The sequence below is a fragment of the Budorcas taxicolor genome, chromosome 11 (genome assembly GCF_023091745.1).
Source record: "Budorcas taxicolor isolate Tak-1 chromosome 11, Takin1.1, whole genome shotgun sequence".
Lineage (NCBI taxonomy): Eukaryota > Metazoa > Chordata > Mammalia > Artiodactyla > Bovidae > Budorcas > Budorcas taxicolor.
Genome location: NC_068920.1, coordinates 28777639 through 28804478, shown reverse-complemented (window position 1 = coordinate 28804478; position 26840 = coordinate 28777639). Strand labels below are relative to the sequence as shown.

At 40.1% G+C, this 26840-nt stretch overlaps 1 protein-coding gene across 1 annotated transcript; it reads left to right on the top strand.

The window, feature by feature from the left end:
- The first annotated feature begins 298 nt into the window (after positions 1 to 298).
- Positions 299 to 17621, top strand: SLC17A3 (solute carrier family 17 member 3). Its single transcript, XM_052649409.1, has 11 exons — positions 299 to 416; positions 4978 to 5189; positions 5537 to 5770; positions 5851 to 5938; positions 11161 to 11247; positions 14729 to 14847; positions 14970 to 15131; positions 15482 to 15611; positions 15703 to 15850; positions 16142 to 16232; positions 17487 to 17621. The coding sequence occupies exons 1-11, from the start codon at positions 341 to 343 to the stop codon at positions 17619 to 17621; spliced, it is 1482 nt and encodes a 493-aa protein (XP_052505369.1). The 5' UTR covers positions 299 to 340.
- Positions 17622 to 26840: the final 9219 nt, after the last annotated feature.

Here is a 26840-nt window from a genome sequence, read left to right as displayed (position 1 = left end):
AAGCTGCTTCTGATCACAGGTTAAACAATGTAAATAAATGTTGGACAAGACTCAGCCAGATGTGAATTAGAGTTAGGTTACTTTGGCCTGCCCTACCTTGCCGAAGGGGTAGCTAGGTAGGAGAGTGGCTCCTGGTCAGGTGGACTACTTGACTCCAAGTGACTCCCACCAGCTTTTGTTTGCCTGTTGCCCACTTTTTATTTTTATTTAATTTTTTTTGTTGCCCACTTTTTAAGTGTTTTAAAGGAGTCTCTTTTCTCATGCCTGATATACTGGATCACACTCCATCACCGTGAGAGGTGAAAAACAGACATCAGAAGAGAAGAACACAGTTACCACTATGACAGAGTTGAGTCCCACAGCAGGGAAGAACTCTCAAGATATGCAAGGGGATGAGAAGCTCAGTCCTAGGAAAGGTAAACTCAGTCTCAACTAGGTGGTTTTAGGATTTTATGGTGGATTTTTACAATGTTGTAATGCAAAGAAATGAATTTGTATCTTTTAAGTTGTATAATTCTTTTTTTGAAATCAAGTATTCAATACTATTATTGTACCTTTGCAAAATGAAAGAAATAAATACCACTATTCTAAAAAAGTATTTTACTTTTGATGATTACCTTCTAATCTTAATCCATATGCATTTACATTCTTGATAATTGCTACTAAATTGTCTATACATTGTACATTGCAGTATTGTGTACTCTGCTTGTTACTGAATGTAATATTATAAGCATATTCATTGCTTAATTAGGAAAATTTTAAAAATTACAGAAACCTTAAAAAATCAAGAAATGAAAAAATTTATCAGCTTAATTTAACCACTGTGATTTTTTATTGTCTCTCTTTATATGTATATTTTACATAATTCTGTGATGTATATATTATTTTGTGTATTTTGGACCACACATGTTTCTGTTTGTCTTATAATCATTATTCTTAAAGGATACATATTATTTTCCCTGTATATCGAATAGAGAAAGTATTTTTTACCTGAAAATTCTTCCTAGGGTTATATATTTAAGTTGTGTAGCTGCTTTTTTTTTCTCTTACCTATCCCAGTGACTCAGCGGTAAAGAATCCTCCTGCAATGCAGAAGCCGCAGGAGCTGTGGGTTCAGTCCCTGGGTTGGGAAGATTCCCTGGACAAGGGCATAGCAACCCATTCCAATATTCTTGCCTGGAGAATCCTGTGGACAGAGGAGCCTGGTGGGCTATGGTCCATGGGGTCGCAAAGAGTCAGACACAACTGAAGCGACTTAGCACATCATATACACAGATTAACTGATAGATGTAGTTACATAGATATAACATTGTATATATTATATATAACATATCTGTATGTATGTGTGTGTGTACACACATACACACATATATGTTGTTGTTGTTTAGTCACTAAGTCACGTCTGACTCTTTTGTGACACCACGGACTGTAGCCCACCAGGCTTCTCTGTCCATGGGATTTCCCAGGCAAGAATACTGGAGGGGGTTGCCATTTTCCTTTCCAGTACATGTATATATACATCTCATGATATCCTTTAACATGACACTTGTCTACAGTTGGAATTAGTACTTCCTCAGGCCTTTTCCCTAAGAAAAATACAAATCTGAAGTAATGGTTACAAATATTTCATTTCCATTGGCCATTATAGAGACCTTAGTTTTTAATCTGAACAAAATGAGGCCACATAGAGAATTCTGAGCAGGAAAGGGTGTGACCAAATTTATGGTATAACTAGAGCACTGCAAATGCTGTAGAATTCTACATACATTTTGAATGTAAAGACAACACTCTGTTCTAGGTAGATGAGATGTAGGCTATGGAAGAAAAATCAAGGATAAATTGTAAAGTATTTGGAAGAATGGTATTTCTGTCAGCTGAGTTGGAAAGCAATTTGGGTGGAGCAGGATTGGGAGGGGAAACATAGGAATTTAGTTTTGGATCTATTAAGTGTGATTTGTTGATTAGTTGATCAGTTGATTCTTAGTGGAGCAAAAATGATGTACCTTAAGTAAATTTGACCAAATGCAGTATTTTTGTATTATATACTGACTTTTAAAAATTTAACACATGAGATGTTGCACCAACATTATTTTTCATATATTTTCACTAGACACAGGAAACCATTTTTAAGGACACATATAGTGGGAATTCCCTGGCAGTCCAGAGGTTAAGACTCTGAACTTCTACTGTAGGGGACCTGGGTTTGATCCTTGACCAGGGAACTAAGATTCTGAAAACTGCTCAGGGCAGTCAAAAAGACACAGAGATTTGGGACACATATAGTAGCCTGTGAAGTGAAGTGAAGTGGCTCAGTCGTGTCCGACTCTTTACGACCCCATGAACGCACCAGGCTACTCCATCCATGTGATTTTCTAGGCAAAAGAACTGGAGTGGGTTGCCATTTCTTTCTCCAGGGAATCTTCCTGACCCAGGGATCAAACCCAGGTCTCCTGCATTGTAGACAGATGCTTTACCGTCTGAGCCACTAGGGAAGCCTGTAGTAACCTGTAGGGAACACTTAAACTTAGGAGGGAGTCAGAAGGTATGTCAGATGTTTCTGGTAGGTTATGTAACATGATGACTGAGAATTAACTCATTTAACCCTCACACAATCCTATGAGGCAGCTGCTGCTATTGTTTTACGGGTGCAGAGAGGTCAGCTAACAGAATAGCTCAGGTGTCTATGATCTTATCCACTGTGCTTCCTGTAACTTAATATGCAGCAAGCAGCAGACTAAGCCTTTTAAATATACTCTCTAGTGGATCTTTCAGCAATCACATGAGGTGGGTCTTCACTCCACCCATTTGTGAAGCATTAGTCACCTGGTTTGCTGATAATCCCTTTTTATAGCCTTTGGCCTCTATGATCCCAAAGTACATTGGAGAAATCAGAGGCCACAAGAACTGATAAATTATTAGCTGATCTGATTGACATTGGAAATCATCATCCATTCCTGAAAAAGGATGACTTTACAAAGATATTATTTTTGAACTCCTCATTCTAATTACAGTGTGTTTTCCAGTTTCTTCCAAATTCTTCCTCCTTCCCTCCATTCAGTACAAAGATTAGTACTCCACTTAAGAGAGTATAGCCTTGAGGGAAAGGCTCTTTTGTAAACCTCAAGGCACTTATTTTCTTGAAGTTTTGAAGACTGCTTGATGATGCATAGTATTATCCTCCTCTCCTACACCTACAAACCGCATAGGGCACTGGGGCTGTGGCAAAGGTATTCTCATGGAACCATCTGGGACAGAATAGGAGCCACCATATACAGGCAGCACAGTGGATAAGAGCGTAGACACCTGAGCTATTCTGTTAACTGACATCTCTGCACCCGTAAAACAATAGCAGTAGCTGCCTCATAGGATTGTGTGAGGGCTAAATGAGTTAATTCTCAGTCATCATGTTACATAACCTACCAGAGACATCTGACATACCTTCTGACTCCCTCCTAGCTGTAGCCGCTTATGCCTTGGCTTTGAGTCACCACATTCTTTCTGGTTTTCTCCTATCCCACCTACCCTTCTTTTTCAGTTTCTATTGCCAGTTTCTCCCCATTTATCCAACCTCCAAGTGTTGGAGAACCCTAGAGTCAGTCCTTGGTTATCTTCTCTATTTATTCTCATTTTCTGAATATCATGGCTTCAAGTACTATCTGTAGATTATTAAATCCCAGTGTCATGCCTCAGCCTCTACATCTCTCCTAAACTCTTGAGTTTTATATCCAACAACGTTCTCAGCATCTTCTGAGTGCTTAAAAGGCATCCTTGTCTTAACTGTCCAATAATAAGTTCTTTATCACTCCACTGCCTCAAACCTTTTTCCACAGATCTCTTCCTCAGTGAACAGCCAACTCCATTCTTCCTGCTGTTTAGAATAAGAATCGCTCCAATGCTCCTCCCCCAATCTGTAAACTTGAAACCAAGATTCAGTTACTCACCTACTGGAATCTGTCTGGGATCTTATCATATCTCAGTTCTTCTACAGTTGCCAACCTAGTCCACGCTTCTTCACTTCTCTTCTGGATTGTTGCAATACTTTCTTCCTGGCAATAGCCATCTTTCCTGAAAGTACAAAAACAGATTATTTTAATTTTGTGCTCATTTCTTTTTCTGTTATTTTTTACTATTTTTTTCATAGTTTGTGGGTGTCAATTTTTTTCTAATGAGAAAACTTACAGGTTTAATTTCAAAATTTAAGTGAAAGTTTTCCCTCACTAAGACATATGAGAAGAATAATAAATCTACACCAGTGAACAACTTGTTCAGTATTTTAAAATTTACATTATCTATGTATGCTGCTGCTGCTGCTAAGTCACTTCAGTCGTGTCCGACTCTGTGCGACCCCGTAGACGGCAGCCCACCAGGCTTCCCTGTCCCTGGGATTCTCCAGGCAAGAACCCTGGAGTGGGTTGCCATTTCCTTCTCCAGTGCATGAAAGTGAAAAGTGAAAGTGAAGTCGCTCAGTCATGTCTGACCCCCAGCAACCCCATGGACTGCAGCCTACCAGGCTCCTCCATCCATGGGATTTTCCAGGCAAGAGGACTGGAGTGGGTTGCCATTGCCTTCTCCATTATCTATGTATATATGTATAAAATTTAGTACTTATAAATTATATAATTTAAATATATATACATATACATATTTTATTTTTATGTATATATTTTTGATATATATCATATCTTTATATATTTAACTATGAGTAATTTCATCAGCCATAGACTACAATAACCTAAGAATTGGAAAGACAAAATTGCAAGAAGAACAGAACTCCCCAGAACAAGTCAGGGTCTATAAAACTGGTATAAAACATCCTTTGACTCAACTCAATGGTTTCCTCCTTTTGTAATCTTTCTTTCCCAAAGCCAATAGAATTGCATCTGAATCATCAGGAGATACCTTTCTGTATTTTAACTTGTGAAAAGTAAATAAAGGTTCAATAAGGAAAGTGCTAATACACTGTCTTAATATTTCTAGCTCCTAGCATTTGTTCCACTCGCTATGGAATAGCCTTCATCGTACATCTCTGCAATTTCATAATAATGGCACAAAATATTATCATGAATATCACCATGGTTGCTATGGTCAACAACACAAGCCATCAGCCCTCATTTAATGGTTCTACTGAGGGGTTGCCTGTTGATTCCTTTGGTGATCCAAATAATTCCCCGAAGAGCCTTCCTGCAAGGGTAAGCAATGAAAGATTCAAGTTATGTTTTTGTTTTTGCTATTCATTTCAATGTTTATTTTTCTAGAATTTTTAAAAAGTTTATTTATTTTAATTGGAAGCTAATTACTTTACAATATTGTAGTGGGTTTTGCCATACATTGACATGAATCAGCCATGGGTGTACATGTGTTCCCCTCCTGAACCCCCTCCCACCTCCCTCCCTATATTTTTCTAGAATTTATATGTTAAAAAGTTTTAATTGAGGAAACTGTGATTTGTAAGTAAGTGAAAAATCTAAAGAAGCTTCTTAATTATGAAAGGGCCTTCCTATGCATGGCTTACCAAAGCATTGTCTTTTTCTTTAAGGCCCCTGTGTATGATTGGAACCCTCAAATCCAGGGCATCATCTTTAGTGCTATCAACTATGGCATGATTCTGACACTGGCTCCCAGTGGATACCTGGCTGGAAGAGTAGGAACAAAGCGAGTGGTTGGTGCTGCTCTGCTTGGATCCTCACTTCTTGTTCTTTTCACCCCTCTGGCAGCTGACTTTGGACTAGTTTTCCTCATTGCAACTCGAATACTTCAGGGCATAAGCCTGGTACCCAGATATTTTATAAATATGACTGAATATGAATTTCTCTGTAGGACCATGTATCAACAACTCTATTTTTATTTCAGGGGTTAGGATATGGGGGTCAGTTTGCAATCTGGGAAAGATGGAGTCCTCCACATGAACGAAGTCGACTCTGTGGCATTGCCGTATCAGGTAAAAACATATAACTGAAACGAGTCCACTACAATCCAACATTCTTTCACTGAGTTCTTTGACAGTTTGGCTTTTTTGTTTTTTGACCACTTTTTTTTTCATTACAAGATTCTTTGTTTTCTGCTTAATGTTGATCAATTATTTATAAATTAGGGGGATGGGTCCTTTGTCTCTGACATGACTTTCAGTTATTTTCCCCAGGCTGTCATTTGTGATTTGATATTGCTTATAATGATTTTTGCCATTTTTCAAAAATGCATTTTGATGTAGTCAAATTGATCATTCTTTTATTTTATGGTTTTGAGACTTTGACTCATAGTTGGAAATGTTGCAAAAGCATCCAACCATGGTTTTTATTGACTATGCATGGTTTCATTTTTTTTTTAATATTTAAATTTCTGACATACTGGGTTGAGTGTAAGGCATGGATCCAACTTAATTTTCTTTGGAATTGCTCTCAGTTGTCCTGAGAACAACTTTCTGATAATGATCTACCTGGACAGTGTGCCTGGAATGAAAACTCCAGAGGAAGAAATTTCAGTTACACTGAGGAGTAATGGAAAATGGAAACAGTATGGCTAACACATTCAGTTCAGTTCAGTCACTCAGTTGTGTCTGACTCTTTGAAACCTTATGAACTACAGCATGCCAGGCTTCTCTGTCCATCACCAGTTCCCAGAGCTTGCTCAAACTCATGTCCATCGAGTCAGTGATGCCATCCAACCAGTTTCATCCTCTATTGTCCCCTTCTCCTCCTGCCTTCAGTCTCTCCCAGCATCAGGTGTTTTCAAATGAGTCAGTTCTTCGCAACAGGTGGCCAAAGTATTGGAGTTTCAGCTTCAGCATCAGTCCTTCCAATGAATATTCAGGACTGATTTCCTTTAGGATTGACTGGTTGGATCTCCTTTCAGTCCAAGGGAGTCCTCCAACACCACAGTTCAAAAGCATAAATTCTTTGGTGCTCAGCTTTCTTTATGGTACAACTCTCACATCCGTACATGACTACTGGAAAAACCATAACTTTGACTACACAGACCTTTGTCAGCAAAGAAATGTCTCTGCTATTTAATATGCTAGGTTAGTCATAACTTTTCTTCCAAGGAGTAAGCATCTTCTAATTTCATGGCTGCAGTCACCATCTGCAGTGATTTTAGAGTGTGAGAAAAGAAAGTCTGTCACTGTTTCCACTGTTTCTCCATCTATTTGCCATGAAATGATCGGACCAGATTCCATGATCTTAGTTTTTTGAATGTTGAGTTTAAAGCCAGCTTTTTCACTCTCCTCTTTTACTTTCATCAAGAGGCTGTTTAGTTCTTCTTCACTTTCTGCCATAAGGGTGGTGTCATCTGCATATCTGAAGTTGTTGATATCTCTCCCAGCAATCTTGATTGCAGCTTGTGCTTCATCCAGCCTGGCCTTTCACATGATGTACTCTGCATATAAGTTAAATAAGCAGGGTGACAATATACAACCTTTGGTGATGGACATCTCTAACACATTGTAGATGGCCAAAGTATGAGTGCTGAGTTAGAGAGCCAAGGACTCTTCAAGTACAGACAATAAGCCATGTACACACACATACACACCCGCCTGACCTTATGCCTTTCAAGAGCCCTTCACAACTCCAGAGGTTTAATCTTTGTCATCAGAGCTCACATCCACTGGTAGGGGAGTGGAGGCTCCAGTTTAGACTAAGGAGATTCACTTTGGTTATCATAGCTGACTAAGTGATGTCCTCAAATGTAAATAAGGAATGGTCTTCCTAAATCCAAAAACTTGGAGAAAATCAAGAGAGTGAAAGAGAGAAACCAAACTCAAAAACTGCAATTAATCCAAATGAAAAAGAGATTTTAAATAATTAATGAATAATATCAGAGAGACCCAGGTGGATATGTGTACATGACATTCACTTAAAAAGAATAGTTGTTCATTAAAAATATTACTGCTAGTATTTTTTAATTGAAATGAGAGATCTGAATACCTATATGAGGATAAGGCCATCTTATCAGTTAACTGGACAAATATTGAGATATTGTTCCAGAATACAGTACAAGAAATTCAGGAGTTGGAAAGCATGAAAGAAATTTTTAAAAACTGGAATGAAGGCAGTGACCTTATAAAAGTGGCAACTCCTTTTCTTCTCATTTCCTGTTAAATAGGGACAGAGCACCTGGAATAGGTCAGCTGAGTGTCTAGAGGAATCTTGAAAACGTACAAGACTGCAAGTTCTAGAGTCTCCCTTGTCTTTGGCTTTGGCGAATCTTAGCAGCCCCAGGTAGATGGCCTCCAGAACCTGGTTCTGGGAACACAGAACTTATGGTTGTCTGGGAGGCCCAGACTACAAGTCCCTGGAGGAACCCATCATCAGGTGGGGTGAACTGAACCTACCTGGCTACTTCAGTGATTCTCAGAGAAACTACCATTTCCACTCATGCTAGGGCTCCCTAGTAGGCTGCACTAAGGACAGCATCACTCAGCTCTTGAGATTGGAAGAGGACTTTCAGAAAAGTACCTGTCCTTAGCAGAAAGTGAAAGTGGAAGTTAATCACTCAGTTGTGTCCAATTCTTTGGGATCCCACAAACTGTAGCCTGCCTGGCTCCTCTGTCCATGGAATTCTCCAGGCAAGAATACTGGAGTAGGTTGCCATTTCCTTCTCCAGGGGATCTTCCCTACCCAGGGATCGAACCTGGATCTCCTGCATTGCAGACAGATTCTTTACCAACTGAGCCACTGGGGAAGTCCTTAGCAGAAGAGCCCAGCCACTGCTAGCCTCTAGGACAAAATATACTGTATTTTATTTTCTTCTAATGGGCCCACAAAGGTATACCTATAGGTAGGAAGCTTTGTAACCACTTGAGGAGCTCAATAAATTAATGAAGAAGAGTAAGCAGACTAAACAGATTTGGTAGCTCATATTTGAGGCAGGTCTCATAGGTAATGGAAACACACACACATATACCTTTAATCTAAGGATCATATATCATACAGCAATGAAAATGAATAGCTGAATGCAACAACATGGATAAGTCTTAGAAACATAAATGTTGAATAAATAAAGCATATCTATCCTGGGGAAATTGCCTCAATGCAGTGGTAGTCCCAGGTACACAACCAAGCCAGGAGACATGGAACAGTTAGGCTCACAGACAAAAAAAACGGGTGTTATAATTGCAGTTTGTTAAGCCAATTTAAAACACAGAGTGAGATGTAAGAAGGAAAATGGGGTGATTTAATACATTTAAGATAGGGTGCAAACAGGTGGGAAGAACGAGAGGGGCCCAGGTCTTGGACTGATGCAGTGACCTGTCCCCCATTATAACTGGCATAAAGGCAGAGAGTTTAGAGAAAAGAATGCAGCTTTGATGGATGCAGTGGTGGAAAAAGGTATTGATTTCCATCTTCATTGATTTGTGTCCTGAAGTCAGGCAGTCTCATTTCAAATGCTGCCTTCCCTTCTTATTAATTATATGACCTTGGGCTGGTTAACTTTTCCATGTTTCTGTTTCCTCAATTGTAAATTTGGATATTGGTGCTTAAGGAGATTGGAGAAGGCACTGGCTACCCACTCCAGTACTCTTGCCTGGAAAATCCCATTGACGGAGGAGCCTGGTAGGCTGCAGTCCATGGAGTCGGACACGACTGAGCGACTTCACTTTCACTTTTCACTTTCATGCATTGGAGAAGGAAATGGCAACCCACTCCAGTACTCTTGCCTGGAGAATCCCAGCGATGGGGAACCTGCACAGAGTTCACGACTTCACAGAGTTCACACGACTGACGCGACTTAGCAACAGCAGCAGCAGCTTAAGGAGTTAACACAGATAAGATGCTTCAATAAACTGCATGGCCAAATGAGAAGAAAAACATAAGTGATCTTTTTTTTAACTGTAGGATCAGGGAAGCCCTTTTAAGCAAATGAGTGTCTAGAAGTCATTACAAAGGAACCTCATAGATCTGAACCCCATGAAAACTTACAACTGCTGGACTACAAAACACACCATAAACAAAGTGAAAAGTGGGAGAATAGAATTGCAGCCAGCATGACAGAGAGTTATTTATAACACAGAAAGATTCTATAAATTGAGGCAAAGTTAAGTGAAAGAAACAAATAAAAAGGTTATGAAGAGACTTTTCACAGAAATAAAAAAATGACAAACATAGGAAAAGTAATTCAACTTCACTATAAAAGGAAAAAAGGTATACTGTTTTATATTCACATTTGGAAAACTATATTATAATTTTGAGAATGTCCAGTGTTGTCAAGAGATGAAGAATAAGTATTTGTTGGCAACTTAATTTGGTATGGCCTTTTAGCAGGATACTTCAGCACTATCTGTCAAAATAAAAAATGTATAATCTTTGATTTAGCAAGTCTACTTCTGATAATTTACTGTTTGGAAATAAATTATGTTTATGTTCAGAAGTGATAGTTAAGCTTATGTTCAGCAATTACAATGGCTGTAGAATCTAGAGTGACATGGAAATATTTACAAGACTGGTTGCAACTAAAAAATAAATGTCACAGGACAATAGGTACATTATTGTACCTATGTCCTACTTAAAGTTAATTATAACTCATATACATATATATAAAATTTGACCAGTTGATGTTAATGTTCATATGGGAAATTTTAAAAACCTAATAATCTAGCTTTAAAAAAGTTGTAAAAGGGAAATGTGCCCACTATATATGTGAATACTCTGTAAAGTCATGTAAATAAAAAAGTGTTGTTAGCATATTAATAGGCAAATGTATCTAACTTGCTGTCTACATATTCCATAAATGCATTTACAAAGCAACATGTACATATCAATATATATTATATATGTGTACAGAGAAGAAAAGTATGCAATTATATATCATGTAATAAATTGTAGCTCCTGGTTAACATCAGAGAAAAGAGTAGAAACGGATTGGAGGAGCATTTGGTTCTTTGTGGTAATTTACTTTTACAATAAGCATATATGTTATATGAATTGTGCAATTAAAAATTAAAATAGCATAAAAGGAAGCATGGTTGTCATCCACAGTGATACTAGGGAACTGCCAGAAAAATGGGTCTTTAGGAGAACCTATGGACTCAATCAAAATTTGAAGTTCATATATATATTCTACCATGCTCATCTCTTTATGGTGATAGTGCTCTCAAGTATGTCACCTGTCCTGTAGGCACCTAGCGGGTGGCAGCCCAGCCCCCATGGCCTTATTCTCTCTTTACAGGACTGCTGCTGGGTACCTGCATCGCTATCCTGCTGGGTGGCATCATCAGTCAAACCCTTGGGTGGCCTTCCGTCTTCTATATATTTGGTAAGCTACTATCTCCCCACGCCCAGGTTTTCATATCTAGAGTGACTCTTCTGATATCTAACTGTGTGTACTTTTCTGGAAGAAATGAGTCAAGACAGAAAGATCCTAGTAAAACAAAATGTCTTAATATAATAGCTGGGAAGAATGAACCTACGCCATCAAAGAATTTGGAAGTCCTCCTGCCTATGATGCTGTTAAACTGCCATGATGCATTTTTTTAAACCTTTAATTAATTAATTTTGGCTGTGCTGGATCTTCATTGCTGCATGTGGGCTTGCTCTGGTCGTGGTGAGCAGGGACTGCTCTCTATCCACTTGCAGTGCATGAACTTCTCACTGCAGTGGCTTCTCGTGGAAGAGCACAGGTTCTAGGGTGCACAGGCTTCAGTAGTTGTGGCACACAAGCTTAGGTGCCCCGTGGCACATGGAATCTTCCCCCAAAAGAGATCAAACCTGAGTCCCCTGCATTGGCAGGTGGATTCCCAACCACTGGACCACCAAGGACGTCCATCATGATGCATTATTAATGCAGAGTGATTAAAATCTGCTGCCCTAGCAGAAAGTAGGGGACAAACCTGAAAAGCAGTGGTTTGTGAGAGACAGAAAAATCAGAGTTGAGGAGATGGAGCTAAGCGACCTGAGAGAGTAAGGCGGGTGTAGCCAAATGGAAAGAGTACCTAATAGGAGATGCCTGCACACAGAGAAAACCCTGGTTATCTGCAGAGTCCTCCTTGATACTCTGCAGAGCACTGATCTGGGTATATGTGTGAGGACAATATCTGAGGCCCGGGGAGGATGGAAATCACTGGAAAAGATTAAAGAATAGTGTCCCAGTACTTATAGAGCATCATGGATAGTGCCTGTTTCCACAAAGCAGACTAAAAAAAAAGTTTAATTCTTGGCTCATTGGGCAGGATACTCATAAATGTCTTTCCTCAGTAGTGAGAAATAATTAGCTTCAGGGAACACACTATTGTGGGTCTCTCTAACAAATGATGATGATAGACCTAACAGGATCAGTGTTTCCATGTAATTAACTGTATCCCAAAACAAAGCTGAAAAATATTTATAGAAATACAAAAATATTTAGCACCCAAAAAAATATAGTTCATAATGTCTCCATAATGGCTCCAACCATAGGTTACCAGGCATGGACAACAGCAGGGAAACATAATCTATAACAAGGAGAATAATCAATCGAAACCAACCCAGAATTGACACAAATGTTAGAATTAGCACACAAGAATAGTTATTATAACTATATTATAACATAACTCTATTTGTTCAGGAGTTAAGACAAGCAAAATATATTTTTAAAAAACCCTAAACCAAACTTCTAGAGATAAAACTACATTATAAGGATTGAATTAATGACAGATGATACAACAGAAGAAATGATTAATGAACTTAAAAGTAACAGTAGAAACCATCCAGAATGAACTATAGAGTTAGAGGAGCATCTTTCGTCTAATGAGGTGACTTTTGGTGGCCTCCTGGATAGCTTCAGCATGGAGGCCACCAGAAGGACCAAGCCATGATTAGAGACTTGGAAATTTAGCCCCACCCTCCATCTTCCTGGGAGGAGAGGTTGCTTCAGATTGTATTAATAATAAGTTATGGCTCAGATGGTAAAGAATCCACCTGCAATGCAGGAGACCTGGGTTTGATCCCTGGGTTGGGAAGATCCCCTGGAGAAGGGCATGGCAACCCACTCCATTATTCTGGCCTGGAGAATCCTCATGGGCAGAGGAACCTCGTGGGCCACAATCCATGGAATAGCAAAGAGTCAGACATGACTGAGCAACTAAGCACAGCATTGTATGCCTACATGATTTAGCCTCCTTAAAATCCCTAAGCTATAGGATTCTGGGAGCTTCCCGGTTGATGAACACACCCACATGCTAGGAGGGTAGAATGTGCTCAACTCCACAGGGTCAGAAGCTTCTACAATCAGGATCCTTCCAGACCTCACCCTATTCATGCCATCCAGCTGTTCATTTATCATGAACCTTTATCATGTCCTTTATAATAAAGTGGAAGTGAAGTCAAGTCACTCAGTCATGTCCTACTCTTTGTGACCCCATGGACTGTAGCCTACCAGGTTCCTCCATCCATGGGATTTCCCAGGCAAGAATACTGGAGTGGGTTGCCATTTCCTTCTCCAGGAGATCTTCCCAACCCAGAAATTGAACCCAGGTCTCCCCCATTTTAGGCAGACGCTTTACCTTCTGAGCCACCAGGGAAGTCCCTTTATAGTAAACCAGTAAATAAAAATGAATATTTCCCTGAGTTTTGTGAGTTATTTCACCAAATTATCAAACTGAGAGAGAGTTGCAGGAACCTCAGAATTTGTAGTAAAGTTAATATGGGGACTCATTAGTTGCAATTAGTGTCTGAAGTAGGGGGCAGTCTATGTGACTGAGTCCTTACTCTGTAGGGTCTGTGCTAATGCCAGATACTGTCAGAATTGGGCTAAATTGTAGGACATTAGCTTCGTGTATGAAGAGAATTAGAGACTTTCTTAGTGTGAAAAACCAACACAGATAGTATCGGAAGTGTTGTGAGTAGATAAATAGTTTTCCTTTGTTGTTGTTGTTTTTCAATTGCTAAGTCATGTCTGATTCTTTGTGACCCCATGGACTGCAGCACACCAGGTTTCTCTGTCCTCCACTATCTCATGGAGTTTGCTCAAGTTCGTGTCCATTGAGTCAGTGATGCTATCTGATCATCTCATACTCTGCCAATCTCTTCTACTTTTGCTTTCAATCTTTCCTAGCATCAGGGTCTTTTCCAGTGAGTCAGCTGTGCACATCAAGTGGTCAAAGTATTACAACTTCAGTTTTAGCATCAGTCCTTTCAATTAATATTGAAAGTTGGTTTATTTTAGGATTGACCAGTTTAATCCCCTTGCAGCCCAAGAGACCCTCAAGAGTCTTCTCCAGCACCACAATTTGAAAGCATCGATTCTTTGGTATACAGCCTTCTTTATGATCCAGCTCTCACATCTGTACCTGACTACTGGAAAAGCTTATAGCTTTTGACTATACAGACCTTTGTGAGCAAAGTGATGTCTCTGCTTTATAATATGCTGTCTAGGTTTGTCATAGCTTTCCTTCCAAGAAGCAAGCATCTTCCAGTTTCATGACTGTAGTCACCATCTGCAGTGATCTCAGAGCCCAAGAAAAAAAAATCTGTTACTGCTTCTACTTTCACTAAAGTCTTCCTTAGCTAATATTTAAAAAGTTGAGATACCAAGTTTAATGCCATTTCTAGGGTCTGTGATTTTCATGCACACAAATAATCAAGGAATATAAAATAATAGATTCTAGACCTATTAAAAAAGCTGTGATATTCATGTAAATTTTTTGAGAAGTAGAAAGAAGATATTATGAGCAAGAGCTTTTCCCAGGACCCATGCCAGAAAATGTCCCAATTGAAAAGAAATTCACACAGAAGTTTACCAATTTAATCTCTGCTTGCAGGAGGTTTTGGCTGTATCTGCTTTCTTCTCTGGTGTGTTTTGGTTTATGATGACCCTGTCACTCATCCATGGATAAACATTACAGAGAAAGAATATATCATATCCTCCTTGGCCCAACAGGTACACATAAAACTCCAGCCTTCTCCAGAGATCTTGTATCAGTATCTGAATTTATCAGAGTGACTACGAATGTGTGAGCATGTCTCAGATCTTACTATTCTGATCAGTAAATTTGTTTTCAGGTCAACTCTACTAAGCAGCCTCTTCCTATCAAAGCTATGGTCAGATCTCTACCCCTCTGGTCCATGTGTGTTTGCTGTTTCAGCCATCAGTGGTTAATTAATATAATAATTATATATGCACCAACTTACATTAGCTCTGTGTTCAACATTGATATTAAAAACGTGAGTATATTTCCCTCCAACCAATTTTCCTCTTTGCATGACTCTCAAATTACTCTGTCTTCACAAATCATCCATATAGAAAAATTTACCTTTAATTACCAAGAAATAATTTAACAGTCATGTCAGTAGCTTTTCTGAAGGTATGATGGAAGGGACCACTGATTTTCTTTTTCTTTTTTTTTTAAATTATTTTATTTTATTTTACTTTACAATACTGTATTGGTTTTGCCATACATTGACTTAGGAAAGTATGATTTCAGAGTTGTCAGTATGATTATTAGTGATTTATCTGTATAAGGTGTGGTCTCACGGCCTTTGTTATGATGGTTTACTCAGTGTTTTCCCTTCAGAGTGGTTTCCTGTCTGCCCTTCCTTTCATTATTGCCTGGGTCATTTGCCTCCTGGGAAGTTACCTGGCAGATTTCCTTCTGACCAAGAATTTTAGGCTTGTTACAGTGAGGAAAATTGCCACAGTTCTAGGTAAGAACAGGGCCAAAATGTCTGATAATTCACAAGGCATACAACATCCAAAAATGTTTGTCGTTTAACTTGTCTGTTCCTCATTCTTTAGGAAATGTCCCCTCTTCAACATTCCTTTTGGTTCTGCCATTCGTTGCCTCCAACTATATCATAGCAGTGAGCCTTCTGACGCTCTCCTGTGGACTAGGCCTGTTATGTCAGCCAGGGGTTTATATCAATGCTTTAGATATTGCTCCAAGGTAGGACTATAATCTCCACTCTCATTTCCATACTTTCTGAAAAAAATTTAGCCTGCAGACTTCTGGAAGCCTCAAACTTTGCAAAATTATAAATCATGGGCAATGATGATTGTGGCCATTTTCAGGTATGTGGAGGGAAAGGCTTTATTGATTTGCCTCAATGCCTTTCATTGAACATATACAGAGCAAGTCTTTTTGACAGAATTGCTATTGATATATGATGTATTCCGGGGCTGAAGCATGCTGCTAAACAAATGTGGATCTAGCCTGAAACATTCCTGTCACCCACAGGCATTCTAGTTTTCTCATGGGAGCTTCAAGGGCGTTTGCACAGATATCTGCTGTCCTGGCACCCACTGTCAGTGGGTTTCTTCTCAGTCAGGTAAGGTTTTCTTGTCAGGGTTTCTTAAAATGCTCTGCCAAATCCACTCATAATGACAATAGCATAAGAAACGTTTTCACATTTTGGAGAATAAAATTAAATCATGAGTAACTTCGTCATGAAGATCAACAAAGCAAAGGAAAATACAGAACAGTTTCTTTTGTGACCTCATTCTGAAACCAAAGCACTCCCTGGTGATCCACTGGTAATTTCCAGTCTTTGAAATCACACAGTGACTTACATGTCCTATGAGAAGATGATGAATCCATGCATATATGCAACTTGTCATGTCTAATGCAACATTTTGAAATTTTTATTTGCATAACCATACGAAAGCAAAGAGATAATGAAAGCAAATATGTTTAAGTGTCTGATACATGCAAGGAGTATTAGAGGTATTTCATATACAGTAAGGGTGTTCTTTGGAAGAAATGATGCTAAAGCTGAAACTCCAGTACTTTGGCCACCTCATGCGAAGAGTTGACTCATTGGAAAAGACTCTGATGCTGGGAGGGATTGGGGGCAGGAGGAGAAGGGGACAACAGAGGATGAGATGGCTGGATGACATCGCTGACTTGATGGACATGAGTTTGAGTGAACTCCGGGAGTTGGTGATGGACAGGGAGGCCTGGCGTGCTGCAATTCATGGGGTCACAAAGAGTCACACATGACTGAGCAACTGAACTGAACTGAACTGAATCTAATTTACTGATTTTCATACTAATTATGAAAATAAAGTATTAAAATCCTCATTTCCTGATGATTAAAATCTGATAGGATATGTCTTTCCACTGAGAGGATGTAGAATCAGAATTCTTCTTAGACCTATCTAGCTTCAAAACCCATAGCTGTCTTCTTGCAAGATTCTTCTTGCACTGGAGAAGACATTTTATTAGTGTATATATATGTAAATATGTATATAGAGAGTCATGATTCGCACAAAAGAGAAAGTGTTTGGCACTTTGATAAATAATGACAAATGCAATTCTGGAGGTTAAATGTAAAAATCCCTCAGTCCATTTTTTTAAATTAATTAATTTAAATTGGAGGGTAATTACTTTACAATATTGTAGTGGTTTATAAAGAACATTCTGAATCCATTTTGAAATTCTTTCCATCAAATTATTAAGCTGTGTTTAGGAAATGAATTTCTATGTGAAGACCTACTAGTGAACATTGTCTTCTAAACTATTAATGTGAGTTTCATAGGAAAAGGGAATAAAAGGGGTAATACTTGAACTTTTGTTTCCTCAGGACCCTGAATTTGGGTGGAGGAATGTCTTTTCCTTGTCATTTGTCATTAACACATTAGGACTGATCTTCTATCTTATCTTTGGAAAAGCAGATGTCCAAGACTGGGCTAAAGAAAGAAAACTTACTCATTTATGAAGGTAAAGAGTAATGATTTCATCTATAGTTAAAACCACAGAGGCACTATTTAAACTTTTTAATTTTTATTTTATGTTGGAGTATTACATTTTTAACTCTATGTTATTTTTCTTTCTTAGTTACCCCACTTTGGATGGAAAGTCATTAGGTACTTTATTTCATAAATGAGAAGCCTTCAGTGGTGGACAAACAGAAAAAATTTTCTTTGCTGTAGCTCTTTTCAAATCTGAGATCATTTCTTTATTTTACTCAGATTTCTTTTTGAGGAAAATACCAGATGAATGAAAATCCAAATAAAATGATAGCCAAGAAAAAAGTTGTCATCTTCACAGAATTAACAGTGGATTCAAAGGAGCTGCTGTACGGGACCCAGTATGCTAGATTCATAGATTTTGGATCTCTAAACAGGAAACAGTGTTTTGAAACTCTTAATGCAGGACAATAACCTCACTAACACAATGGTTCCTCCCATTTGCAAAAACAAATACTGATTCACATTTGTTGGGCTCAATATTGTCCATGTGTTCCTTCCTTTGTGTGCTCCACTCCCCTCCATCCTGCTCAGGCCCCAGGAGGCTGACCTGTGTGGTTTGCACCCCACACTTTCTCTCCTGCCTTCTGCTGGACTTTCAGTGGAGGCAGGAGAGTGAGGATAGGAGTATTTATCTCTACTGTTCCTCCCCATGGAGAGTACAGGTGGCTGATCCTTCCTCTGCAGTTCACAGCTCCTAGCAAACAACCCTCTCCATACTTTCTTGTAATACCTCTCTCCCCTTGTCCTTTCAAACCTTTTTTGGCCTTTATGTTGCAAGCCCTGGAATATCTTATGGTTTTCTTCCCACCGTCTCAGCCCTATGTAATAGTCTCATTTAATACTGTCCTCAAATTACCCACTATGAGTCTGCAACATTTCTTCTTCTAGGATCCAACGATTTCAGTAAAGTCATATATAAAGCTCAAGACATGAAATAGATCAGTATTTCTTTAATTATAATTTGTGGGTGTCAGTAGGTCATAGCATGTTCAGAGGGACCAGAACCACATTCTAGGTTGCTCCCCGTAATGATCTTTACCATGTAGAATAGATTATAGCCATTAAGTTATTTTATGTAGAATTGATGTTATAGACACTAGTTCTGGGTGAAAAATTAGGGCAAGGATAAAGAAGGTCACATTTGAATAAGCAAGAGCAATTACTGAGATTTTCCATAGTCTAGAATCTAAACCCTTAGAACACTTGAGTAAATTAGACACAGTCCCTATTCAAATGTGGAAGATAGACATGGCAGTGCATTATCTTAGGTACAATAGCAGGGGAACATACAGGTCATTAGAGGAGACATATGAGGGGTTCTAATCCTAAACTGAAGAACAAAGGGGAGATCTTCTGCGAGTAATTCCTGATCTATATGTTAAATGAGGAGGGTTATGGTAAAATTTCCCATGTTGGAAAACAACTTATGCAAAAGCATGAAAGCAAGAAAAAGGATGGATTCTTAAGGGAGTCACTTGCCTACATGGTCAGTTAGTGAAGGACAGAAGATTAAGGTAGGGAGGTGAGTGTGACAGAGCACGGAGGTCTTGTTTGCCATGTTAAAAAGCTTGAAGAGTATCCTAGCATTGATAGTGACATGGGCAGATTTTCTCTCTAGGTAGAACATGCTGGCTCAATTCCAGAATCAGGGAGACTAGTTAGTGGTCCACACAGCAGCAGTGAGGACTGACCTAGGGCTAGAAGACCTGGCATGGAAAGAAGAAAGACATGAATAATGTTCAGGAGATAGAATTGAAAGATCATGGCATTGGGTTAGATGGATGCAGGAGAAGAGAGGAGATAGGAGTCCTAACCTCAGATATGGGATAGAGAATGGTCTGAATAACTAAGCCAGAGAATTCAGGAAGAGTCCTTTTCAGGGGGAAGATAATGGTTTGAGTTTGAGACATGAATTAGTAGTAAAAGTGGGATAAACAAGCAGGTGTGTGTATATCTTTCCTGGGCTGCCATAACAAAATACCTCAGGCTTGTGGCTTAAACAGTAGTAATTTGTTGTCTCAAAATTCTAGAAGTCCAAAAGCAAAATGTCAGCAGAGTTGGTTCCTTCTGAGATTTGTGAGAGAGAATCTGTCCCATGCCTCTCTTCCAGTAGCTCCAGGCATGCTTTGGCATGTAGATAGCTTTCTCTGTGTGTCTTCATCTCATCTCCCTTCTCTACACATCTGTCTCTGTGTCAGAATTTCCCTGTTTGGGGAATTCTCTGGTGGCCCAGTGGTTAGGAGTCAGCACTTTCACTGCTCTTGCCGGGGCTTGATCTCTGGTCAGGGAACTAAGAACCCACAAGTCACAGACACAGCCAAAAAATAAATCCCCTAATTTATAAAGATACAAGTCGTATTTAATTAGGGCCCACCTGAATGACTTCATCTTAACTTGGTTATCTGCAAAGACCTTACTTCCAAATGAGGTGACATTTGGTTCTGGGGGATTTCAACATCTTTGGGGGAGACAGTTCAATGCATAACAGCAAGTCCAACAAAAAGCCTGACTGTGTATCTGAAACTTGCAAAAAAGACTGGGATAGAGACAAAGATATAAAAGTATGTATACTCAGTACTAAAGACCTAAATGTGTAGTGCTCAGGAAGAGCCTATGGATGAAAAAATACCAAACCAAAGACAGAATGCCAACATTCAAGGAATAAGCAATGCCTGCACACAACAGAGATTAAATGGGCAGGCTTGTACATGTGAGGAACAATAGGACGATACAGCTATCATGGGAACTCATGGCCTTCAAGAAATATGGCAGATCAACAACAAGTACACTGCAGTTCAGTTAGGGGAGGTCAGGAAAGGAACACAATCACCTTGTGATTAGTAGTTCACTGGGGGCTTTTTCATGGCATATTCAGCAGAGACATGGGTATGCAGGTCATTTTGCAGTTTGATGGTGGGTGAAGAGGCATGAGAGAGCAGAGGAAACAACAAAATTATTTTCAGAAAGTTTAGATGGGAAGAGGAAGGGATGGGAATATAGCCAGAGGAGAACAGAGGGAAAGGAAGAGTGACCTAGTGGGGAAAGGAACCTGGCCCAGGGAAGCTTTAGGGAAGAAACGCTGGAATGGGAATGAAGTTATGGAAGGACAGGGCAAAGAGATGCAGCAAGGTCTTTGAAAACACAATAAGGATTCAAATATAGGAGTCTGCCTTGAACATATAGAAAGAAAAATGTAAAATCTGAAATAATCTGTAAGAATGGGATTCCAGGAAAAAATCCATCAACAAATGAAAAAACAGCCTACTTAATAGAAGAGAATATTTGCAAATGATATTTTTCCATGCATGCTAAGTCACTTCAGTCATGTGCAACTCTCTGTGAACCCATGGAACCCATAGCCCACCACGGAATTTCTCTGTCCATGGGATTCTCCAGGCAAGAATACTGGAGTGGGTTGCTGTGTCCTCCTCCAGAGGATCATCCCGACCCAGGGATTAAACCTGTATCTCCTTCGGCTCCTGAATTGCAGGCAGATTCTTTACTGTTGAGCCACCAGGGAAGCCCATCATGTTTGATAAGGGGATAATATCCAAAATATAAAGAACTCATACAACTCAATAACGAAAAAAATCCGACTTAAAAGTGGGTAGAAGAACTGAATAGACATTTTTCAAAAGAAGGCATAAAAGTGGCCAACAGTTACATGAAAAGTGCTCAACATCATTAATCATCAGTTCAGTTCAGTTCAGTTACTCAGTCGTGTCCAACTCTTTGTGACCCCATGAATCGCAGCACACCAGGCCTCCCTGTCCATCACCAACTCCCGGAGTTCACTCAGACTCATGTCCATTCGAGTCAGTGATGCCATCCAGCCATCTCATCCTCCATCGTCCCCTTCTCCTCCTGCCCTCAATCCCTCCCAGCATCAGAGTCTTTTCCAGTGAGTCAACTCTTCGCATGAGGCAGCCAAAGTACTGGAGTTTCAGCTTTAGCATCAGTCCTTCCAAAGAAATCCCAGGGCTGATCTCCTTCAGAATGGACTGGTTGGATCTCCTTGCAGTCCAAGGGACTCTCAAGAGTCTTCTCCAACACCACAGTTCAAAAGCATCAGTTCTTTGGTGCTCAGCCTTCTTCATAGTCCAACTCTCACATCCATACATGACTACTGGAAAAACCATAGCCTTTACTAGACGGACCTTAGTCGGCAAAGTGATGTCTCTGCTTTTCAATATGCTATCTAGGTTGGTCATAACTTTTCTTCCAAGGAGTAAGCATCTTTTAATTTCATGGCTGCAGTCACCATCTGCAGTGATTCTGGAGCCCAAAAAAATAAAGTCTGACACTGTTTCCACTGTTTCCCCATCTATTTCCCATGAAGTGATGGGACCGGATGCCATGATCTTCATTAATCATCAGTGAAATGCAATTCAAAACTACAATGAGATATCATCTCATACATATTAGAATGTCCATTATCAAAAAAATAATAGATAACAAGTGTTGGTGAGGATGTGGAGAAAAGGGAACCCTGTACAATGTTGATGGGAAGGTAGTGGTGCACCCACTAAAGAAAACAGTATGGTGATTCCTCAAAAAATTAAAAACAGAATTATTGCATGATCCAGCAGCCCCAGTACCATGTATGCAAAGGAAATGAAAACAGTATCTCAGATATCTGCACTCCTATGTTTATTGCAGCATTATTCACAATAGCCAATGGAAAATGAAGATGTTTATTTAAGCCATGAAAATGAAAGACATTCTGCACAACATGAATGGATTTTGAAGGCATTATGCTAAGTAAAATAAGTCAGATAAACACAAATACTTTGATATCACTTATAGGGAAAATCTGGCTTCCCTGGTGGCTCAGATGGTAAAGCGTCTGTCTACAATGCAGGAGACCTGGGTTTGAGCCCTGGGTTGAGAAGATCCCCTGAAGAAAGAAATGGCAATCCACTCCAGTACTATTGCCTGGAAAATCCCATGGACAGAGAAGCCTGGTAGGCTACAGTCTACGGGGCTGCAAAGAGTCGAACACGACTGAGCGACTTCACTTTCCCTTTCACTTTCACAGGGGAAATCTAAAAAAGCCAAATTCATAGAAACAAGATTACAATGGTAGAGATTAGAATGGGAGTTACCAGGGGCTGGGGGATAGGGAAAAAGGGGAGAAGTTGGTCAAAGAGTACAAACTTCCAGTTATAAGAGCAAGTTTGGAAATCTCATGTACAGCATAGTGATTATAGTGAATAATATATTTTACACTTGACTGTTGCTAAGAGTAAATCTTAAACATTCTCAACACAAAAAAGAAATGGTAATAATGGTAATAATGTGACATGATGGAGGTGTTAGCTAACACTATGGTGGTCATCATTTTGCAAATGTAAGTGTTTCAAGTCAACATGCTGTAAACTTATACAATGTCACATGTGAATTATATCCCAATAAAGCTGGGGGAGGGGAAGGCGGGTGGAAAGTAAGGGCATCCTTTTTTTTTTTTTCTCAGCAAAATGCCTCCTGACTACATTTGGTGAACTAAATTAAGAAGTTCCAAAGCAGATACATTTTTGTTTGGTGAACCCTCTTTTTTCCCTATATTAATGTGACAAAAGAAAAAAAATTTACTAATGAAACCTGTAAGTTTTTCCTGGTGGACCATATAACCTAAAGCCTCCATATGCTGTATCAGAAGAAAAATCTTGATTATTTAATCTATTATTAAAATGCCTACATTGAAAATGAAAGATGACTTAAAATTGAACCAGTTGATTAACATGATCCTAACTTTAGGTGTATTATATTTTTTAAGTTATATACTATACAATGAAAGCTCCTAAAGGCAGAAATTTGATTCTTCTCTTCCTATTGCAATCAAGTTTTTAAAAGTGATCTCTGTTGTCTTTTCTGAAATTCAAAACAAATACAAAAGTGTTTTCCCCACACCATAGTTGTTTTGTTTTTTGACTATGTGTGTTTGCGTGCTTCAGTCATGTCCTACTCTCTGTGACCCTGTGGACTGTAGTCTACCAGGCTCCTCTGCCCATGGGATTCTCTAGGCAAGAATACTGGAGTGGGTTGCCATGCCCTTCTCCAGGGGATCCTCCCCACCCAGGGGTTGAACCTGTGTCTCTTAGGTCTCCTGCATTGGCAGGTAGGTTCTTTACCACTAGCTCCACCTGGGAAACCCCATGTTCATTCGATTCACTCCTTTTCATTGTATTTATTTGTTTATTTATTTTTTAATCATTATTTAATTATTTATTTATTTTTTTTAAATTTTAAAATCTTTAATTCTTACATGTGTTCCCAAACATGAACCCCCCTCCCACCTCCCTCCCCATAACATCTCTGTGGGTCATCCCCATGCACCAGCCCCAAGCATGCTGTATCCTGCGTCAGACATAGACTAGCGATTCAATTCTTACATGATAGTATACATGATAGAATGCCATTCTCCCATATCATCCCACCCTCTCCCTCTCCCTCTGAGTCCAAAAGTCTGTTATAGACAGCTGCGTCTTTTTTCCTGTCTTGCATACAGGGTCGTCATTGCCATCTTTCTAAATTCCATATATATGTGTTAGTATACTGTATTGGTGTTTTTCTTTCTGGCTTACTTCACTCTGTATAATCGCATTACACACATGAGTAGACATTATGGATGATATAATAAGTATCCCAGGAAGCTGTGGAGAAGGCAATGGCAACCCACTCCAGTGTTCTTGCCTGGAAAATCCCATGGACAGAGGAGCCCGGTAGGCTGCAGTCCATGAGGTCGCTAGGAGTTGGATATGACTGAGCAACTTCACTTTCACTTTTCCCTTTCATGCCTTGGAGAAGGAAATGGCAACCCACTCCACTATTCTTGCCTGAAGGATCCCAGGGACAGGGGAGCCTGGCGGGCTGCTGTCTATGGGGTTGCACAGAGTCGGACATGACTGAAGCAACTTAGCAGCAGGAAGCTGTTCTTGTACAAGGTTAGCTAACAGTAATTTAATTCTACCCATTATTGACCTAAACCACACAAACATACCCTAATTTCTAGCCCAAATTAAACACGTTCCCACTTAAGCTTTGCCTTATCAATATTAAACAGTTGCATCCATCACTTCATCACCCAGCACTCACGGAGTCCAACAGAATGGAGACAAATAGTGGTCTTACACAACTGTGATTAAAAGCTGGTCAAAATGTTCAAACACTTAAGACTATATGAACATATTTCTAGTGCCCTGCCTTCCTCCAGTGGAAGCTTGGAAAGGGCCCACACAAATGACAGGTTCTTGCTGAAGCTGAAGCTCCAATGCTTTCGCCACCTGATGTGAAGAGCCAACTCATTGGAAAAGACCCTCACACCAGGAAAGATTGAAGGCGAAAAGAGAAGAGGGTGGCAGAGCATGAGAGGGTTAGATGGCATCACTGACTCAATGAACATAAATTTGAACAAATTCTGGGAGATAGTGGACAGGGAAGCCTGGTGTGCTGTAGTCCGTGGTGTCACAAAGAGTCAGACACGACTTAGTGACTGAACAACAACAGTCTTGTCACTCAGAGCACTAAATGGATGTAACTGACATGCTGAAGGCCCCGACATTCCAAGGCTGTGCCATGCTCCTTTGAGTCTTCAAAAGAAGCATTTTTAATGAATATCTGGTGAACTGAGTTAAAGCACTAGCGTACGGTCAGGCTTCTCAAGGTAGCTTATCTCTTACTCTCTGTACATCTCCTGCTTGACCTACACATGCTTCACTTATACTCTATTCACAGGAATGTGCTTTCCACCTGCTCCTTAGGCCAGAACGGCTCCACCTGCTAGTTTATTTAAGGGAAAGCTGTGCTTATGATGGTCGTTAACCTGAGGGGCTGGGAGGGAAGTGCCCTGGCTGTTGGTTTCCCTGGTAACTGATGAGCCAACCTCCTTGATATCATTCCCCCTATAAATGGTAACCTCCCCAGGCCCGGACCTTGCATGTTTTGCTCCTTGGTTGCCGTATGTTGTGGAGGTGCAGCTTCAGGACCTGGCTTCAGACATATACAGTCTCCTGTCCAATAAGCCACTGCTGTCTTCGTCACTGTCTCTAGGTTATCTCTTTGGTCTCAAGGCTGGGCAAGTACAAGGCTTGCAGGGTGCAGAATGGTGAGTCAGCCAGAAGATGGAGGAAACTCTTGTGAGTGTGAGATGTTAGGAAATAAGGACAAGGAACAGAAAGTTGCAGTGGTGACTCTGAACATGCAGGCTGTTCACTAGCATATGGGGCCTTGTGGCAGCTGTCTACTATGAGAAGCATCTTTCTCTTTCCATTATGTTGACGATATCCTGTTAACCACAGAGCCTCTTTCCAGTTTAAAAGTAGCAGCCCCATGCTCGTGGCTCATTAGATTCCCAAGAGATAGCTGGTGAATAAGCCACTGTTTGGGGTCTAGAACAGCTGTGTGTGAGATTCAGGACCCCTGTGGACATCAATAGTGATGAGAGAATCCACTTTTCCAGCCATGAAGTTCAGGAATGGGTCCATAAGAATGACACACAGTGGCATCTTCCTCTCCTCACAACTCCATTGCTGCTGGAGCTGTGAATGAGATGCTTCAACGTTTGAGACAGGAAACCCACTCCCTCAGCAGTGGACACATCCCAGGAGCAGTGGTCCCAGCACTGACACCATCTTAACTCAGAGGCAACTAGTCAGTGCCATCGAGTTCACTAATTGACCACTGAAGGACTGTTGCCAACTGTTGGTCAGGACAATAATTCACTTTTGCCCTCATCATAGGATCTTCCCCAGTGAACCACATTATAACAACATGGCCCTGAGACTGGCAGGTAAGTCCCCATGGTTTGGATTTGCAGCCTTATGGGGAAGAAAATTAGAAAGGGACTTAAAGGTTTCACCTGTCTCCTCCTCCTGGGCCCCACCTAAAAGGACTAAGGTAACTAATCTAGGCCCCCTACTGGAGAAGGATGCCATTCTACTTAACTCTGAGGTCTCGCTATATGATCTCTCCAGTATTCAGCCCTCTGCTATGGGGTCTGCAGGTAGATGGGTAGTGAGGTCCTCAGGCCGGGACAGAAACCACAGACAGGGGTGGTATTATCTCAGAATGCAGGTACTGCTTGTATTTTGCTTAATAGTCATGCTCTCCCCTGTACTGCACCTGTTAAAAAACTTATGTTTCATCACTAGTCTGAGCAGAGGAAATCTGTTCACAGACTGGGTGAC

Bases quoted from the DNA above. Each gene is read 5' to 3' on its own strand.
- SLC17A3 (XM_052649409.1), top strand. From the start codon at position 341: ATGACAGAGTTGAGTCCCACAGCAGGGAAGAACTCTCAAGATATGCAA. The intron at 5,190-5,536 runs GTAAGCAATGAA...TTTTTCTTTAAG, and splicing joins CGAAGAGCCTTCCTGCAAGG to GCCCCTGTGTATGATTGGAA. The intron at 15,132-15,481 runs GTGAGTATATTT...TTTTCCCTTCAG, and splicing joins TCAACATTGATATTAAAAAC to AGTGGTTTCCTGTCTGCCCT.